This window comes from Salmo trutta, chromosome 12, assembly GCF_901001165.1.
Source record: "Salmo trutta chromosome 12, fSalTru1.1, whole genome shotgun sequence".
NCBI lineage: Eukaryota > Metazoa > Chordata > Actinopteri > Salmoniformes > Salmonidae > Salmo > Salmo trutta.
Window position 1 is genome coordinate 62,280,306 of NC_042968.1, and position 20,785 is coordinate 62,301,090.

Below are 20,785 nucleotides of genomic sequence, written 5' to 3' on the forward strand. Positions count from 1 at the left end.
TATGACCTATTTATTGCCTTACCTCCTTACTCCATTTGCACACACTGCATATAGATTTTTCTATAGTGTTATTGACTGTACTTTTGTTAAGCCCATGTGTAACTCTGCGTTATTGTTTTTTTGTCGCACTGCTTTGCTTTATCTTGGCCAGGTCGCAGTTGTAAATGAGAACTTGTTCTCAACTGGCCTACCTGGTTAAATAAAGGTGAAAAATAAAAATAAACTATGTAGTATACAAATAAATGACTGTATGTAGTACACGAAGGAGGTACTTGCTTTATTTTTCGGGAATAGTTTAAGTGACGTCACCCCAGCAGCCAGCGCCCCTTCCACACAAGCCCTAACACGCTCTCCACTCGAATTCTACAGGCGTGTACATGGTGTTTGGTAGAGCTGTCAGCCGCAATATAAATACATATCTACTGGTATAGAGCGGGTTTTGTCGTAGTAAAGTAGGGATTACATTACCAAATCAGTTCGAAGAGCGACATTCTTTATTAAAACGAGCTACTCGTGTTTTGAGTATTTCAAACTGGACCGTTTGCCGCTAGAAGTAACATAAAGGGGCGGGTGCGAGTCATTGCTGGCTCCAGTCCTGTGCAACACCTTAGCTAATCTGACGTTACAGTCTGGTGAGAAATACTGTCACTGAGCCTGCCAGGTGAAGAGCCAATTTGGACGAACACTAGCGGTGAAATAATTATCTAGGACATTTTTCTAGCTATATGTGTCTTTCCTAACACCGAGGTGTCACGCGGATGATATTGCGCTGTCATTATTTGACTTTCATTTTTTGATATCTGTATTTATTCCATTGGCAGTCAGATAACGTTAGCTTGTTAGCAAGATAGCTAGTTAAACAACAACAATGTCGGATAACCAGAGCTGGAATTCTTCGGGTTCCGATGAAGATGTGGAGACGTCGGAATCGGGAGTCGGGCAGCCAGTTGTTGGTATCGCCGAGCTCGGTGGAATCATCAGCAAGGTAACTTTAACGTCTAAGCTGGTTTTAGGCTCACTCCCCCTCTTCATAAGATACAAAAATTATACAGGTTGATGATTTGAGGGTACTTCGCCTGTACGGATGTGGGCTCGTTCAACGAAACAGTGTTGGTTTCCCCCTCGGCTCACGTAGAGCCAACTGTGGGCAAATGTAACCGCTGAAAGATGTTACATGAAATATTTTCAATAGCTAACTAAGCCTTATAGAATCAGTTATTGCCTGATTGATTTTATTTTATTTCACCTTTATTTAACCAGGTAGGCAAGTTGAGAACAAGTTCTCATTTACAACTGCGACCTGGCCAAGATAAAGCAAAGCAGTTCGACAACATACAACAACACAGAGTTACACATGGAGTAAAACAAACATACAGTCAATAATACAGTAGAACAATAAGTCTATATACAATGTGAGCAACTGAGGTGAAGGCAATAAATAGGGCATGGTGGTGAAGTAAATACAATATAGCAATTAAAACACTGGAATGGTTGATTTGACAGTAGATGAGTGTGCAAAGTAGAAATACGGGCTGCAAAGGAGCAAAATAAATAAATACAGTAGGGGGAGATACAATATAGCAATTAAAACACTGGAATGGTAGATTTGACAGTAGATGAGTGTGCAAAGTAGAAATACGGGGGTGCAAAGGAGCAAAATAAATAAATACAGTAGGGGAAGAGGTAGTTGTTTGGGCTATTTATAGATGGGCTAATCTAATTGAAAGGTGTGTGGGGTTGTCATTCTAAAGACATTGTATGCCTGACCTGCTAACCCAAGCATGTTGAGAGCATAAAAATGTAATTAATAAAACGGAGTTGGAATCTCTAACCCTGACAATTTGACTGGTAAACTCATGGGTACACTTGCAATGGCTGCCTGGTATTTCCATGGTAATGTAGAATGTTAATTCAAATTATGCTAACTAATGTGGCTCATGCAATGGAATGTATACTGAACCAAAATATAAACGCGGCATGTAAAGTGTTGGTCCCATGTTTCATGAGTTGAAATAAAAGATCCCAGAAATGTTCCATAAGCACAAAAGCTTATTTCTCTGAAATGTTTTGCACACATTTGTTTATATCCCTGTTAGTGGATATACCTTGCCAAGATAATCCATTCACCTGACAGGTGTGGTATGTCAATAAGCTGATTTAATGGCATGATCATTACACAGGTGCACCTTGTGCTGGGGACAATAAAAGGCCACTCTAAAATGTACAGTCTTGTCACACAACACAATTCCACAAGATGTCTCATGTTTTCAGGGAGTGTACAATTGGTATGCTGACTGCAGGAATGTCCACCGGATCTGTTGCCAGAGAATTGAATGTTAATTTCTCAACCATAAGCCGCATCCAACGTCGTTTTTAAGAATTTGGCAGTACGTCCAACCGGCCTCACTACCGCAGACCACGTGTAACGACGCCAGCCCAAGACCTCCACATCCAGCTTCTTCACCTGCGGGATGGTCTGAGACCAGCCACCCAGACAGCTGATGAAACTGTGGGTTTGCACAAACAAAGAATTACTGCACAAACTGTCAGAAACCATCTCAGGGAAGTTCATCTGGTTCTCGTCGTCACCAGGGTCTTGACCTGACTGGAGTTCGGCGTCGTAACCGACTTCAGCGGGTAAATGCTCACCCTCGTTGGCCGCTGGAGAAGTGTGCTCTTCACCGATGAATCCCAGTTTCAACTGTACCAGTCAGATGTCAGACAGTGTGTCTGGCGTCGTGTGGGCGAGCGGTTTGCTGATGTCAACATTGTGAACAGAGTGCCCCATGCTGGGGTTATGGTATGGGCAGGCAGGCATAAGCTACGGACAAGGAAAACAATTGCATTTTATTGATGGCAATTTGAATGCACAGAGATACCGTGACGAGATCCTGAGGCCCATTGTTGTGCCATTAATCCGCTGCCATCACCTCATGTTTCAGCATGATAATGCATGGCCCATGTCGCAAGGATCTGTACACAATTCCTGGAAGATGAAAATCGCCACGGTTCTTCCATGGCCTGCATACTCACCAGACATGTCACCCATGGAGCATGTTTGGGATGCTCTGGGTTGACGTGTACGACAGCGAGTTCCAGTTCCCGCCAATATCCAATAGCCATTGAAGAGGAGTGGGACAACATCCCACAGGCCACAATCAAGTCTGATCAACTCTATGCGAAGGAGATGTGTCCTGCAGCATGAGGCAAATGGTGGTCACACTAGATACTGACTGGTTTTCTGATCCACACCCCTAACTTTTTTTTAAAGGTATATATGACTAACAGATGCATATCTGTATTCCCAGTCATCTGAAATCTATAGATTAGGGCCTAATGAATTTATTTCAATTGACTGATTTCCTTATGAACTGTAAAATCTTTGAAATTGTGTTTTTGTATAGTGCATTTTATGTAATTTGAGATGATTCAACAAATTACAGCACAGATTGATGGGTGTACTTTCTGCTTTTACTTCCTGCTTTGCTCCTATGGGCTAGTTGAAAGATGACAATGGGATTCTAATATACCATAACTCTGCAAAAATGGGACCAGCGTTGCTAGTTAGCAGCGTTGCTAGTAGTTATCAATAAAGGTCCAATAAATGTGTTTTATTTTCTAATGCTGCTGCATGGAATTATTACGTTGTCTTAACCTGTATATTTTAGACCTAGCCTAGTATGGGCGCACATAACAATGGCCTCCAGTCTTCCCTTTATGCCGTCATTGACTTGAATGGGGACGCCCGTTCTATTCATTCTATTTCTATGGCTTGGGAGATTATTGCACGTCGTCATGCTAAACTCACCTGCACGGTCATAGTGAGCCCCTTACACATGATACATGAGTTTTAGATGGATGAACATTACATTCCTTATATTCTCTTGTTTTTATACAGCCGTGTGTGTGTGTGTGTGTGTGTGTGTGTGTGAGAGAGAGAGAGAGAAAGAGAGTGTGTGTGTGAGTGCTTGCCACAGATTGTTACCTCAGATTGTTGCCACAGTAGAAGATTGCATCAAAAGCATTTCGTCAAGAATCGGATATGAATGTAGATGTTATAGACTTAGCCAGAGAGCTCAAAGCACAGTAAGTTTACGGTTTGTGTCCCCCACTGGCTATCCTAATCACGACTCTCCCTTCCTAGTGTTTTATCACCTACCCGTTGTGTGATTTGAAATGGTTGTTTTCATCCAATTCAAATGTCTCATTTAGTGGGGGGGGGGTTTCTCAGATTGCTTGAATTGTCAGTGTTTCTGTTGTAGCCAACTAATGTGTCCCAGACGGTCGTGCGCATCCTCATAACATTATCACTTTGTAAATTCCTCCCTCATAGTGAGGTAACTTTTTTTTTTATTTTACGTTCTCCTCTCCCTTCAGTGGACTAACTACATCCACGGCTGGCAGGATCGCTGGGTGGTCCTGAAGAACAACACTCTGAGCTACTACAAGTCTCAGGACGAGAGAGAGTTTGGCTGCAGAGGGTCCCTGTGTCTCAGCAAGGCTGTCATCACTGTGAGTATGCTACCCTGTTCTATAGACCAGTGGTTCCCAAACTGAGGCGGGCCCCCTAGCAGGGTTCTACGCTGACCTTAAAAAAAGAAGGGGGGAAAAAGGAAATTTATTTATTTTTTTTTTACTACAAGGCGCACGTGTGCGTCTAAGTTGAAAAATGTAGGCGCGCATAAATAAATTTAGGAGCACAATAAAAAATATTTGAGGTAATAATTGGGTGCGCCTAAATTAAAAATTCCAGGTCGCACAGCGAAATATTTAGCATATACTAATAAAATGGTCGTACTGTGGCGGGGGGAATGGTAGTGCATCAGTAGCTTTTCTCTTGTCATGTCAGTCATTGCAGAACTTAGAGAGCTATTTATAACTTGTCATAAATGTCCAGATCAATTAGCCCATGTCAGCTAATGTTTTTAATTAAGCTAGGTTTTATTAGCCCATTGCTTTTGTTGTAATGTTTGAGTCACTGATATCACATGAACACACACAAGAAATTCCAAAATGTGTAAAATTGCAGGAAATTAGCTTTGTTGGCTGGCGGGATGTTCCCCAATGATGGAGGGGGGCCTGAGTGGAAAAGTTTGGGAAACACTGCTATATACTTTAGTATGTTACTATACTACTTTATAAATGCTGAAGACGAAGTAAAGAACTGTCCGATGACAGAGAGACAGTTCGGCTGTAGAGGTTCCCTCTGCCTCAACAAGGCTTTTGTCCCTGAGTACATATAATAGGTAATACTGTACCACGTTACTATTCATGGTTTCTGATATACACTGTTACGAAGAGAGCAATAGAGAACAGCTGTAGAGGGTCCCTGTATGTCAGCAAGGCTGTCCTCCTTGTGAGTAGACGTCCGAGCTCAAACCTACAAGACAAATTCTGCCGTTTTACGGCATGACAACAAAATTCTGAGGAACGGTCTGGCTTTGGGACATTGGTCAACAGATCTGGACCTGGCTAGCACAAATGGCAATGTTCCAAGGTGTAGAGATGGATGGATGGAGCCAGCCGAGCAAAGATTAGGTGCACAGTGGTATCTCCTGACTCAAGCTGCCTGCCAAGTCAACACACACAGCGCGGCGTGTGGAAGTGCGTTTGGGTCAGAGAATGACCTGACATGTCTGGCGCTGTGCCAAGATCACAATTCAGCACATACTTCTGAGCTCTTGTTGATTTCTGACTCCAGTTGAATTAGTGGGTATGTGAATGATCTGGACGTGGTATTTTATGGGCAGCATAACGAGCTAGCGAGGGATCAGCTATTGACAACCACAGTACATTTTACATGGACTCTGAGATGTGCATTGGATCCTGAATTTGCCCTCTTAATCAACTGAGGAAAAACTAGCTACCAAAAGCATCTTATGGCTCAAGTTCATCATTAGAATCATATGGTTCTAAAGATTAACTTCAACTTAAGATGCCTTTGGGGAACTGGGCCCAGAGCTATAGCTGAGTGTATGACTGAGCAGAAGAAACTGTTTTCATTTAAAAACAAAAACAACACAAAACTCCTGATTGCAACTTAGTGCTGGAGGGTAAGTAGCTCGTCAGGTGACTGCTGGTTTCAACACAACACTCTGAGCTGGGATAAACTTAAGCCCTACTCAGACCTACTCAGATCCTTTCACAATGCGTCTTTCCTCCCTTCCTTGAAGTAATCACTGATCTAAGGCCTAGATTCAATCAGATCGAGCGTTAACCGGTGATAGCCGACACAAGCATAGCTGATGTTTTGGTAGTGTCGGAGGTTTAACTGCGTTGGAGCTGTCAAATTGATGAGCAGCTGATTGTCACGAAGCTACACCCGTCCCACTCGCCTCAGAAGTTAAAAACGAGAAAGTGACGACTATAGGCCTATAGAAATAATGATGCGAAAATTGAAAATCGTTCAACGAAATAATGAGGATTTTCTATCAGCCTAATTGAGGTGTAGATCACATTCCAGTGTTCGGACTTGTAAACGAGGGGAAATGGGATTTCTCTTAATGCAACCCCGTGCAGCCAATGGCAATGTCTACTTTAGGTATAACACCGGGAGCCACTTGTGGATTTGACAGCTCTAACGCAGTTCCACCTCCGACACCGCCAAAACAACCATTCTGTCGTCTAACGCAGATCTAGCCCTAACACTATTTGAGCAAGGCAAGGGGGAAAGCTATCATAGCTTTTACCAATCCAGTCATGTCATCCACTGACCATAGCAGGATGATGACATGAATGAGAAAAAAAGGATGGGTTCAAAGGTCAGGTTGTCATGGTAACTGATGAATGTTGAAGACTGATTCCTCAGGGCTTTGAACCCTGTGAACCGTCACTGTCCTGTAACTGGCAGCTCAGTGGTTTGCCAAGCACATTATCATATCCCACCAACACACACACACACACACACACACACACACATACACACAGCATGATGAATGAGTGACTGTTCCCAGGCTGGTCAGAGTGGTCAATCTATTCAGTCTGTATTTATTCAGCTTCATCCATTCTCTACCACTGTAAATATTAACTTCCACTGTGTGTGTAAATTAGTCTATGTTCCAGACCTGGGGAGCAAACTTTCCATAACGGAAGCTTCCATTTGATTATAAGAAATCAACAATGGAAACAAACAAAACATAATATTCCCCCTGGCTCAGACACAATATGATTAGAATGTAAAATGTTTGTGTGTGTGAGAGAGAGACACTCGCCAGTAGAGCTGTCCCCCGACAAAAAAAATGTTTAACCTTATTTTTCCCATATAGACAGACACACCCAATGTGTTTGAATAAAATCAACTACATATGTATGCACTGAGCTTGTCTGATGCTTTAAGCATACTGATATATTAAATAACTAAGATGCACAAAGGACTCAAGAGCCCGATAGTCACACTGTTAAAAAAATGACAGCGAGTGCCTGCGAGGTTGGCGCACGTTGTCTCGCTCTCCTCCCTACTGCATCGAAAAAGCACCACAGCAAGTGTTTGTGCTGAAGCTCAACATTTCAGTCATTTAGTTTCTTGCTTGTTTCTGACTGAAAGGTTCTGTTACCAAAATCCGTCATTTGTTTAGGAAAACCATTCCCTCAACCCTTGCTCTCTTCACGTGATATGTATGCATCGCATGCATGTGGCCAATAGGGCCTTGACCTATAGCCTATCATAATCACATTAATAAATTGGTTATAACCAAACTCCGAACACAGTAACAAGTGACAGCAAAATGAATGCAGAGGACGTGAAAAAGAAACAAAAAGCGGGCGAATGTTTACTGGTTGCTCAGGAGGGAAAGGGGAAGTCAGATGTGTGAAAGACATTTGACTTAGTTGTGGAAACTACTGGGGATCCAGATAAAGTAGGGTATAGTGTTGCGTGAGTATTATATACGCCCAACAGTTGCTGTTAGATTACAATATTATACTTTTTTATGACCATTTGTAACAGTGTAAACGGCACTAAATTAATAAGTGTATGAGAGTCTGTTAAACAAAATTATAATGCCTTTATTACAGCAGACTAGAAACGGTTGCATTGCATTCGTGAATGTCTGTTTTATGAATTGTTTAAGATAATTATTCAAAGCTCTCTTTTATTTAATTTTAAAACTAAAATGCTTGATTGCATTTTGAAGCATGAAGGTCTCGTATGCTGTGTGATGGCATGAACAAATAATTGATTGATACAGTAGCCTATATATTGAAATATAGGCCTAAGTAAGTCATGGTATTAAGACTAAACAGGTCTACAGCACGATGGTTACACAAGGATACTATACCAAGCCTACTAATGATAACGACATCACTAACGATTATAATGATGATCATCATAATAATTGGAATAATAACAATAAGGAGATCAAGAAAAAGGAGGGTATAGGAGCGAGAGCTGTGTGCATATTATGTGACAAACAGGTGCTGTTAAATTGTTTTAATCTTTCTTTATGTAATACTGAAATATTGCATTTACATAAGTATTCAGACTAATGCACCGCTGTGACATTTTTGGCCGATATCCGTTATTTTCCTTGCCCAAAAAATATATACCGATATCCCAAAATAAAACATTTCTGCAGCCTTTTAAGCATTCTAGTACAGTTAAATAGTTAACACATGGACGCAGCGGTCTAAGGCACTGCATCTCAGTGCTAGAGGCGTCATTACAGACACCTTGGTTCGAATCCAGGCTGTATCACAACTGGTCGTGATTGGGAGTCCCATAGGGCGGCGCACAATTGGCTCAGCGTCGTCCGGGTTTGACCGGTGTAGGCTGTCATTGTAAATAAGAATTTGTTCTTAACTGACTTGCCTTGTTAATTGTTAAATACATTTTTTTTTTAAATGCAGGAGAAATCAATTTATTGATAAAATATTTGATAATTTCAGTATCACATCTTACATGCTGACCATCGCGAGCATGTTGATTTTGTCCACCCACACCAGACGTGATCAGGACATGCAGGTTTAAATATCAAAACGAACTCTGATCCAACTATATTAATTTGGGGACAGATTGAAAAGCGTTTAAACATTTATGGCAATTTAGCTAGCTTGCTGTTGCTAGCTAATTTGTCTTGGGATATAAACATTGGGTTGTTATTTTACCTGAAATGCACAAGGTCCTCTACTCCGACAATGAATCCACAGATAAAACGGCAATCCAAGTTTGTTTTCTAGTGATCTTTCCTCCTTCAGGCTTCTTCTTTTTTGGACTTTATATGGGGGTTGGAAACCAACTTTAAGATGCATTACCACCACCAACTGGACTGGAGTGTGGACCTCAGTTCATCTTTGAATCACCCACGTGGGTATAGAGTGAGGGAAAAAAGTATTTGATCCCCTGCTGATTTTGTACGTTTGCCCACTGACAAAGAAATGATCAGTCTATAATTTTAATGGTAGGTTTATTTGAACAGTGAGAGACAGAATAACAACAAAAAAATCCAGAAAAACGCGTGTCAAAAATGTTATAAATTGATTTGCATTTTAATGAAGGAAATAAGTATTTGACCCCCTCTCAATCAGAAAGATTTCTGGCAGGTGTCTTTTATACAGGTGTCTTTTATACAGGTAACGAGCTGAGATTAGGAGCACACTCTTAAAGAGAGTGCTCCTAATCTCAGCTTGTTACCTGGATAAAAGACACCTGTCCACAGAAGCAATCAATCAGATTCCAAACTCTCCACCATGGCCAAGACCAAAGAGCTCTTCAAGGATGTCAGGGACAAGATTGTAGAGCTACACATGGCTGGAATGGGCTACAAGACCATCGCCAAGCAGCTTGGTGTGAAGGTGACAGCAGTTGGTGCGATTATTCGCAAATGGAAGAAACGCAAAAGAACTGTCAATCTCCGTAGGCCTGGGGCTCCATGCAAGATCTCACCTTGTGGAGTTGCAATGATCATGAGAACGGTGAGGAATCAGCCCAGAACTACACGGGAGTATCTTGTCAATGATCTCAAGGCAGCTGGGACCATAGTCACCAAGAAAACAATTGGTAACACACTATGCCGTGAAGGACTGAAATCCTGCAGCGCCTGCAAGGTCCCCCTGCTCAAGAAAGTACATATACATGCCCGTCTGAAGTTTGCCAATGAACATCTGAATGATTCAGAGGACAACTGGGTGAAAGTGTTGTGGTCAGATGAGACCAAAATGGAGCTCTTTGGCATCAACTCAACTCGCTGTGTTTGGAGGAGGAGGAATGCTGCCTATGACCCCAAGAACACCATCCCCACCGTCAAACATGGAGGTGGAAACATTATGCTTTGGGGGTGTTTTTCTGCTAAGGGGACAGGACAACTTCACCGCATCAAAGGGACGATGGACGGGGCCATGTACCGTCAAATCTTGGGTGAGAACCTCCTTCCCTCAGCCAGGGCATTGAAAATGGGTCGTGGATGGGTATTCCAGCATGACAATGACCCAAAACACACGGCCAAGGCAACAAAGGAGTGGCTCAAGAAGAAGCACATTAAGGACCTGGAGTGGCCTAGCCAGTCTCCAGACCTTAATCCCATAGAAAATCTGTGGAGGGAGCTGAAGGTTCGAGTTGCCAAACATCAGCCTCGAAACCTTAATGACTTGGAGAAGATCTGCAAAGAGGAGTGGGACAAAATCCCTCCTGAGATGTGTGCAAACCTGGTGGCCAACTACAAGAAACGTCTGACCTCTGATTGCCAACAAGGGTTTTGCCACCAAGTACTAAGTCATGTTTTGCAGAGGGGTCAAATACTTATTTCCCTCATTAAAATGCAAAATTTTTGACATGCGTTTTTCTGGATTTTTTTTGTTATTCTGTTCTATTTTAACGCCTGTTCTATTTTAACGCCTTTAGTTCTATTTTAACGCCTGGCTACGCGGATGCTCGCGAGCATTGTGGGCGCAATGAAAAAAATTGTGCACCATGGAAGAATTTAAAAAAAATATATATAATAATTGCGACTGCTCGACTAAAGAAATCTCGGTCGACCATAACGTTTTTAACCAGTCAACTAAATGGGCCCAGCCCTACTCGCCAGCTAGGCAGTGGAGGACGGTTGGCAGTCAGGACAATTGGGTTCCCAGTTATTGTGACCAGGATCAAATACGATCTACTGCTCTCAGCTCTATTCAATTGAACTGATTCCATTTATTCTGGAATACACCGGGTTTTTCTCGCTCAGTCTCCCTCTATCTGTATATACGTCCCTTTCTATATACGTCTCTCCTTTATGTATATAATATCTGCCCTTGCTACTCTGCATGTGGCTCTGGCGTACTCCCCTTGCCTTGAAATCACTGAGTGACTCCCAAAGAAGGTCCACACTCCCCTGTTACACAAAGTGTGTCTGTGTCTCTGTCACGCTCACTGAAGTGGAAGATGTCTGCTGCTTGCCTGAGGCTGGTTCGGCAGGCAAAATATATATATATTGTCATTCTCCAGTGCTTAGTGATTGTCACCAGTCAGGTTAGGACATGCAGAAATTTGGCTTTACTTCCCTGTCAGTGTTAATAGACATGTTATCATGTCACAGAAAGACACTGAGGTGTGTGTGTGAGAGCGAGCGGTCACAGGGTTCCGCTTCAGATGAAATCGCATCGTGCAGTGTGTGTCCGTTCCCTGAGGGAAGCAGAGAAAACAAAGAAGAAAGAAACGACCCAGGGAAAGAGGGAGAAACTCAGAGGGGGCTGACAATGGGTCTGTCTGCCGTCTCCGCTGCTGCTCTGCACCGATTCAATGAGCCGTGTAGGCCTAGCTTTTTTTTTATCCCCTCTCTCTGGTGTGTGTGTGTGTGTGTGTGTGTGTGTGTGTGTGTGTGTGTGTGTGTGTGTGTGTGTGTGTGTGTGTGTGTGTGTGTGTGTGTGTGGTAAATCAGAGATTTGAGCCAGTATATCCGTTGAGTGGTCAAGCAGCACAGATCCTTGTGGATCTTCAGCATGGGAATTCTCTAATTCTCGCTCGTCATTTTTTTTTTCTCTCCCTCTCTCTCTTTTCACTCCCATTCTCTCTCCTATATTCCTCTCTCTCATTCAGTGGGGACTTAGATGTTCAGTTGAATGCTATTAAAACGTGACTGCTCATTGTCAGGCCACTGCTTAAGATGTCTGCATGTATCATGAAATTTCTTCAAGCTGAAGTCGGTAGCCGAAATCTACGCCCATTTGTCTGTGATTGGTCAACAGTAAGGATTCTTCAGTAAAGTCTTTGTCATTCATTTTCATGCACATTTGTTTTCATTTACTGCACCAAACATCTTGTAAAATTGTCCAACTAACATCTCGGCCCAAAAAAAACGTCAAAACTCAAGAAATCTGAAATCTGTCATTGACTATTATGAGGAAGTTTGTACTGGCTACGACGTCTCACAATAGACAAACCGTACTACTGCCTTTTTTATTTTTTTTTTCAAGTTTTTGAAGCGTATGTCTTTTAAGGGAGTAGGCAAGCACACTTGATCGCATAGCCGAACTGAAGCATGCTGACACCTTTAGCCAGTGCATACAAACGACTGAACAGAGCCAGAGTGTGTTTGTGTGTTGGTCAACCAGTTTCTGTTAGAACTAAAACCGGAGTTGCTCAAGCCCACTTCAGCCTGCTGTCCTGGCACACACACACATTCCATCCGTTAGACATTGAGGACGAATTTCAAGGAAAGCACCTTTTCTGTTGTCTCACTCGCTTTTCATAGCCTTCCTAGAAAAGCAAACGTGAAAATCGTAGGCATGTAAATATTACAGCCATTCAACTAACATTGCATAATAATACCGTAATATGCAGCTACTGGCTGGATGTTTTGGGACTTTGGCCTATTTGTTTTTTTCATTTGAGTGGTTCAGGAATTAATAGGGTCCATTTGTTATTTTTTTCTCAGGACGATGGGGAATAGAATGTGTTTGTGTGTTTTAGGAGTTAGTTTACCCTGCTTAAGACAACAACAACAGGACACTTTAGGTAGCCTTGCTTGTAGGAGCGTTGGGCCAGTAACCGAAAGGTTGCTTAATCGAATCCCCGAGCTGACAAGGTAAAAATGTCATTCTGCCCATGAGCACGGCAGTTAACCCACTGTTCCCCGGGCGCCGTGGACGTCGATTTAAAGGCAGCCCCCCCGCACCTCTCTGATTCAGAGGGGTTGGGTTAAATGCGGAAGACACATTTCAGTTGAAGGAATTCAGTTATCCAACTGACTAGGTATCCCCCTTTCCATTTAAGGATCAATTCCTCCGTTCAAAAGGCTGGAGAGTAGCCTAGAGCCCTAAAGTAGTAGACCTGGCCTTTAGCCTCGCCACTCAAAGCCACTAGCATCCATTATTAGCTCCAGATTTAGCTTCAACTCTCCTCTCTGCTCCCCTCAGGGGCTTGGAGACAGACCACACAACGGGGAGGGTCTGTTGATTGGTTCTCTTTCTCTCTGGTTCTTTCTCTCTGGTTCTTTCTCTCTCGTTCCCTCGCTCGTTCTCCTTCTCTCTCGTTCTTTCAATCTCTCTCGTATGTTCTTTGGTTCTCTCTCTGACATTCTCTTCCTCTCGCGTTCTTTCTTTCCTTCTCTCCCTCTTTCGTCATCTTCTCGTTCTTTCTATCGTGCTCCCACGTTCTTTCGTTCTCTTACTTTATCTTCTCTTTCTTTTTCATTCTTTTTTCTGACATTCTTTTTCTCTCATGTACTTTCTTTCCTTCTCTCTCGTTCTTTCTTTCCTTCTCTCTCGTTCTATCTTCTCCCTCTTTCTACATCCTCTTTTTTCTCTTTTTCTCTCGTTCTCTTTCCTTTTCTTTCTCACTCTTGTTCCGCTTCGCGCTCTACCTTTCTTTCTTTCCTTCCCCCTCTCTCTATACATCCATCTCCCCCTTCTCTGACTCTCTCTGCATATTTGATAAAGCCAAGGCCATTGGCAGTGATACTCTGAGGAAGGATGGCAAAGCAGAGGTCAAGATAATTGACAAATGTCAATTTGTGCAAAATCAGACATCTTCTCTTTGCCCACCTCAAACCCTTCAGCCTATTTATGTTGCTATTGCAGAAGGAAGCTCTTTGATGGGTTAAATCTGTCCAAGGAATGGCTGAATCTGTGGTTTATTCAGTGATATTTCAGTTTGAGGGAGATGGGGCGATGGGGAGGAATAGAAGGGACAGGGGCAATCAGGGTTGATTTTCAAGGGTTTACTAAGAGAGATTGGAGGGTAGGATGGAAGAAAAGAGGGCGAGACAGAGACCAACAGAGAACCGGAGCGACAGACAGGCTATGGGGGGAGGTGTTGAAAGTGTTAGAAAGTGTTAGTTGAAACAGGAAATGGGTCTTTTCATCCGGTCTGGTTCTCATGTCATCCTGTGGGCTGATATCACAGGAGACGAGTCGTCGTCTCTGACCCACTGTCGTATCCTGCTCTCTCCCGTCCTATTTTTATTTATTTCACCTTTATTTAACCAGCTAGGCAAGTTGAGAACAAGTTCTCATTTACAACTGCGACCTGGCCAAGATAAAGCAAAGCAGTGCGACACAAACAACAACCGAGTTGCAGTCAATAATACAATAGAAAGGTCTATATACAGTGTGTGCACTGTATATAGACAGTCCTGTCCTATTCTGCTCTCTCCCGTCCTGTCCTATTCTGCTCTCTCCCGTCCTGTCCTATCCTGCTCTCTCCCGTCCTGTCCTATCCTGCTCTCTCCCGTCCTGTCCTATCCTGCTCTCTCCCGTCCTATCCTGCTCTCTCCCGTCCTATCCTGCTCTCTCCCGTCCTGTCCTATCCTGCTCTCTCCCGTCCTGTCCTATCCTGCTCTCTCCCGTCCTGTCCTATCCTGCTCTCTCCCGTCCTGTCCTATCCTGCTCTCTCCCGTCCTGTCCTATCCTGCTCTCTCCCGTCCTGTCCTGTCCTGCTCTCTCCCGTCCTGTCCTGTCCTGCTCTCTCCCGTCCGGTCCTGTCCTGCTCTCTCCCGTCCAGTCCTGCCCTCTCTCGTCCGATCCTGCCCTCTCCCGTCCGATCCTGCCCTCTCCCGTCCGATCCTGCCCTCTCCCGTCCTATCCTGCTCTCTTCCTGCTCTCTCCCGTCCTATCCTGCTCTCTCCCGTCCCGTCCCGTCCTATCCTGCTCTTTCCCGTCCCGTCCTATCCTGCTCTCTCCCGTCCTATCCTGCTCTCTCCCGTCCTATCCTGCTCTCTCCCGTCCTGTGCTGTCCTATCCTGCTCTCTCTCATTCAGCTAGATCAGTCTCTTCCATTATAGTCTCCTTTCCCCAGTGACCTCACCCATCTACCCTTTTAGGATTTGAGTGTTTGTACCAGAACACAGATTTATACTCAGTGTTGTATACACCGCAGTAATACTGTCTATGAAATGCTGGAAGTCTTGTTTATATATGTAGATTGGTTTCTCTTAGTGATGTTAACGGTTTACTGTTAATCGGTTAGACGGCGAAAATACATTTGAGCGTCATGCTTATTGATCTATAGGATCATTTGCATAATTGAGTGGAATTAAATTGATGGGTGTTTTGTTAGTTTATCATGTAAATGATTTATCACACGCACACAGCATATGTTACAGAACCAAGTAGCCCATGAGCTGAATAATATCACCTGTCGGACAGTGCAGCTCTCGAACAGCTGGATGCTGCTGGAGTGAAAAGTGTTCTAATTCGAAGCCCAGTCATTGTGCAACAATTCTAAATGCAATCGCATGTTAAGAACAGGTTGGGCCGGCCGCTGCAACAGCACAATGGGGAGTTTGTCTTGGGAAAGAGAGGCGTGAAAGAGGCCTCAGCCTTAAACCTGTCCTTTAGAAGTTTCTGGACTCCTCCCTACATGCTTCAGACAGAACTTTAAAGAGAACATTGGAGGAGAGTGTAACTAAGTATTCACTCGCGTGTGTATGTCCGTCAGCTGAGAGATCCACTCTTTGCCTCTTCCAGAGGAATGGGTGTTTATTTTAACCCTGCTTCCCAGTATACCCTCCCAGTTTACCCACGCCCGGCAGACCATTCCAAGTAGCCCTCTCACCATTGTCTCCCATTCCTAGCACCCTAGAGTATCGTCTGTCGGGATATTTGAAAATAGCCACGGGATGTTTTTTTTATACCGTCAATACTGTTGAAACTATTTTGTTGATGTTTTTCAGTACATTTTCATGTTTGTAGCTACTTTTTAAGTAAATACCTGCAGTCAACTTGTGCAATACGTTAGGAGATGAAGCAGATTGCGTCCTTCATTTCACCTGTCACATTATTTTACATTATGAAGCTTACCGTAGTTCCCCAGAACAGTTGAGCCAGTCGTGTTTGTTTTAAAAACAGCACAACGGGAGGAAGCAGGAGCAGATGAGTCCATCTGTGTATTTACAGGGGTTGCGTTTTTATATTAAAAGTCAAGTGTTTTGCTTCGAGTGATCAAGGATGTACAAGTATAGTTTTCCTTCACAGAAAATACATTAGTGCAACACATTTGGCTGGCAGCCACACAAGTAAATGAGCTTACAATTGAAAAAGTACGGTCTTTATTTCCCCAAAAACGATGCATGGCCATCATATTTCTAATGTTTATCGTAGAAATAATGTAGACCAATATACATTTCCTAATGTTTTGCTTAAAGTTAATCTTGCATAAGTCCGAGCGCTGTTTGCTGATATGCCCGTTCGTGAATTCTCATCCGAGTGGAGAAGTGCAACTGAGGCACAAAATCAGTCCAATGCCGAGCAGAAATTACAATAAGAAGCATTTTCGATCTGCGTTTACAGAACGCAGCAAGATATTTCTTATGCGTTTTTTTTAACCTTTTTCTTTCCTGTGTGAAAAAACGAAGAATTCTGCCTTAACGCGACCCCTAAGTTTTACTTGCTAGTTATCTAAGCAAGTATCTGAATGATTAAGGGGACGGGGCATCATAATGTGTTAGCTTTCTGCCATGTTTGAGAAGTCAAAGCCCTTTTGGATGAGTTATCTGTACAGCTGCCACTGCTATATTTTGGATTTCCTTACGCTCCTCCCCCGTCTTCTCCGAGCAGGCGGGCTCCCGAGTGGCGCAGCGGTCTAAGGCACTGCATCGCGGTGCTAGAGGTGTCATTACAGACCCTGGTTCGATCCCGGGCTGTATCACAACCTGGCTGTGATCGGGAGTCCCATAGGGCGGCGCACAATTGGCCCAGCGTCATCCTGGTTAGGGTTTGGCCGGTGCAGGCCGTCATTGTAAAATAAGAATTTATTCTTAACTGACTTGCCTAGCTAAATAGAAGTTGCCCTAGCGAGTCCAGACTCCAAAGCTAGTACTCTTCTTCCTTCAGATAAACACAATGTCTCTCGTTCACGTTCACTTGTAAATGTCCAAACTCACCAAAAATAACATTCGGTAGCTCTTTAATTTATTTATTTATTTATATATTAATATATAATATATATATATATATATATATATATATATATGCATAGTCACTTTAACCATATCTACATGTCTGTATGTAGCCTCGCTACTTTTATAGCCTCGCTACTGTATATAGCCTGTCTTTTTACTGTTGTTTTATTTCTTTACCTACCTATTGTTCACCTAATACCTTTTTTGTACTATTGGTTAGAGCCTTAGCATTTCACTAAGGTCTACACCTGTTGTATTCAGCGCACATGACAAATAAACTTTGATTTGATATATAACTTTATGAGCTGGATTGCCTGTCTTTGCAATTTGTTTATTTTCATTTGTGCTCGTTAGCATATTTAGCTAGCAGCCTCCATGGAAATTCATTATTACTTGTGCTAATTTTGTTAACATTCTGGTAATAGATGGCCAATGGGCTTTTTTGTGTCTTTTGAGGCCCCATGTGTGCTAAACCGGTAATACCATAAATCCCGGGATGAGAGAAAGACGGTATGATGATATGAAAATCTGGATACCACCCCTTCTCCTCTCCCCTCAAACATACAGGCTTTCTTTAAGGCTAATGGTAGATTATTAGTAAAAAATAGAGATCAATAAAGGACCAAGACTGCTGCCTTGCAGAATAGCACACTTTACATGTTTTACATTAGAGAAGCTTCCATTAAAGAAGACCCTCTGTGTTCTAACCTATAGATGGCTCTCAACCCATGATATGGTAGAGAGGATGTAAAGGCCATAACACTTAAGTTTTGCCAATAACAGACTATGGTCAATAATATCAAAGGCTAACATTACAGCTCCCACAATCTTATCAATTTCTTTCAGCCAATCATCAGTCATTTGTGTCAGTGCAGTACACGTTGAGTGCCCTTCTCTATAAGCATGCTGAAAGTTGGATAAATTGTTCACAGACGAGGTTTGGCTAATAGTCAATCAGTCACTGAGTGTCAGTTGGTGTGTTATGTGGAGCTGAGGCTACTGAGCAACACGAAGACTGGAGATTGACGTTCTGCAGACTTCAGAACGTTAACTTCAGTAATGGACAGCAACGTTGAACGTGTGTTTTGTATGCCATTTACTATTACGTTATTTCTCACCCAAACTGAGCATCTGGTCCTATCCTCTTTCCCGTCCAGGTTTCAGCACAGCTAAATTAGACTCTTCCACTGAGCCCCCATTCTATAGAGCTGATGCTGGCTGGCTGGGCTAGAATGACTCTGCCAACTCACTAAAATAGTCCCGTTCTGCTGTGATGCACACGCACTCTCTCATTCCATTAGATCTGCCAGTGTGAGGTGTGGTATTGGAAGTGGGGTGTTGTAAAATAAATGGACCATTTTACGAGGTACTAGTCTGGAGGGGCTTAACATTAGTTCACCCCCAAATAAATGTTTTTTGCCATAGCTCTCCAAGAATGTCTGAGCCTACTGTCAGTGTTTACAATTTATGTGGGATTGAGGCATGTAGATTTCTACTAATGAATGAATTACAGAACAGGATTATAAAACCACTTTTAATTAGCCTAATGTCTGACGTTCAGAATTTGGACAGGTTTTAGGGGTAAATGAAGGAGCCATTTTATGTTGTAGCTTGGGGATGTGGACATTTACCTTACACTCTATCACTCGCTGTCCTAAACTGCCCTTGACCAAACCTAACCCCCCCCCCCCCACACACACACACACACACACACACACACACACACACACACACACACACACACACACACACACACACACACACACACACACACACACACACAGTCCTCTGGCTGTGATTAGCCCTGGTTTGTGATTTAGCGTTTGGCTCCTAGACTCTCACTGCAGATGCGTCCTTCAGAGGGCCTGAAACGGCTCATAAACGCCACAGAGAGAGAGAGAGAGAGAGGCAGTGCCAGCACATCAGTTTCTCAGATTTGAGCAATAGGGAGAGGAAGGCCACTGGAGAGACATTAGGGGTCTGTTCACTTCTGCTGATCGGCTACTTCAAAAGCCCATTTGTCTCTCGCCTACCTCATAAAATGGAGGATGTTCTGATTTTGAACTCTGATTTCTCTCTCTCTGCCTTTTTTCTCTTTCTTTCAATGGCCTGCTATATAAGCTACAAAACCGTACAGCTTCACTGTCCCGTGTGAATCGCAAAGAAGTATTCTTGCTGTCTTATGTTATTCCCAGTACTATGGCTTGTGCAATATTTAAGTGTTTTGTTGCTGTACATTTGACAGTTTTTCCTCCCTTTCTCTTTCCTCCCTTCGTCTCTCTCTCACTCCCTCAGCCCCATGAGTTTGACGAGTGCAGACTGGACGTCAGTGTTAACGACAGCGTGTGGTACCTGAGGGCCACAGACCCAGAACACAGACACCAATGGATCAACTCCATCGAACTACACAGGGTAAGATTTATAATAATAAACACACACACACACACCACTGGAGTGTTCAATATGTCTTTCTGTTTTACCTCGGCTGCATGTTTCTTATCGTCACATCTTATGAGTGCCAGGTCATAAGATATGTAGGTCATGGTTGCACACAGTCCAATCAGGGATGTGGTACATATACTGAACACAAATATAACCGCAACAATATTTCAAAGATTTTACCAAGTTACAGTTCATATAAGGAAATCAGTCAATTGAAAGAAATTCATTAGGTCCTAATCTATGGATTTCACATGACTGGGAATACAGATATGAATCTGTTGGTCACAGATACCTTAAAAATATATTTTTTTAAAGTAGGGGGCGTGGGGAGGGGACGGTCAGTATCTGGTGTGACCACCATTTACCTCATGCGGCGCGACACATCTCCTTCTCATAGAGTTGATTAGGCTGTTGACTGTTACCTGTGGAATGTTGTCCCACTTCTCTTCAATGGCTGCGCAAAGTAGCTGGATATCTGCGGAAACTGGAACACGCTGTCGTACACTTCAATCCAGGGCATCCCACACATTATTAATGGGTGACATGTCTGGTGGTGAGTATGCAGGCTATGGAAGAACTGGGAGATTTTCAGCTTCCAGGAATTGTGTACAGATCCTTATGTTATGGGGCTGCAGACCTGCCAACATGCACGCATTTTGCGTACCAACTACACAATTCTCTGTACATGTACGAGATTTGAGTTAAAATTACGCAGAAATGAATAGCGCCTAATTTGTTTTTATTTAAAACATTTTAATAAAAAATAAATCCACTGAGTAAATCTGACATCCGATTCTCGAGCTGCAACACGCAGATGTAGGAGTTTGTGCCAACCGACATGGAGATTAACCTCTAGGGGACCCCTTCCCGTTCTTATCCCGTTAACGGGATTGATTTTGACAACAGCCAGTGGAAAATCAGAGCGCCAAATTCAAAACAGCTAAAATCTCATAATTCCATTTTCTCAAACAATCAACTATTTTACACCATTTTAAAGATAAGACTCTCGTTAATCCAACCACATTGTC

At 43.0% G+C, this 20,785-nt stretch overlaps 1 protein-coding gene across 2 annotated transcripts in view; it reads left to right on the plus strand.

The window, feature by feature from the left end:
• The first annotated feature begins 348 nt into the window (after positions 1-348).
• Positions 349-20,785, plus strand: part of LOC115203952 (collagen type IV alpha-3-binding protein) — a 37,269-nt gene continuing 16,832 nt past the window's right edge. For both annotated transcript variants that reach the window (XM_029769055.1, XM_029769056.1), the window contains exons 1-3: positions 349-985; positions 4,378-4,512; positions 19,611-19,727. In XM_029769055.1, coding sequence (XP_029624915.1) covers positions 869-985; positions 4,378-4,512; positions 19,611-19,727 — 369 coding nt within the window. In that variant the 5' untranslated portion in view covers positions 349-868. The remainder of the gene's footprint in view (positions 986-4,377; positions 4,513-19,610; positions 19,728-20,785) is intronic.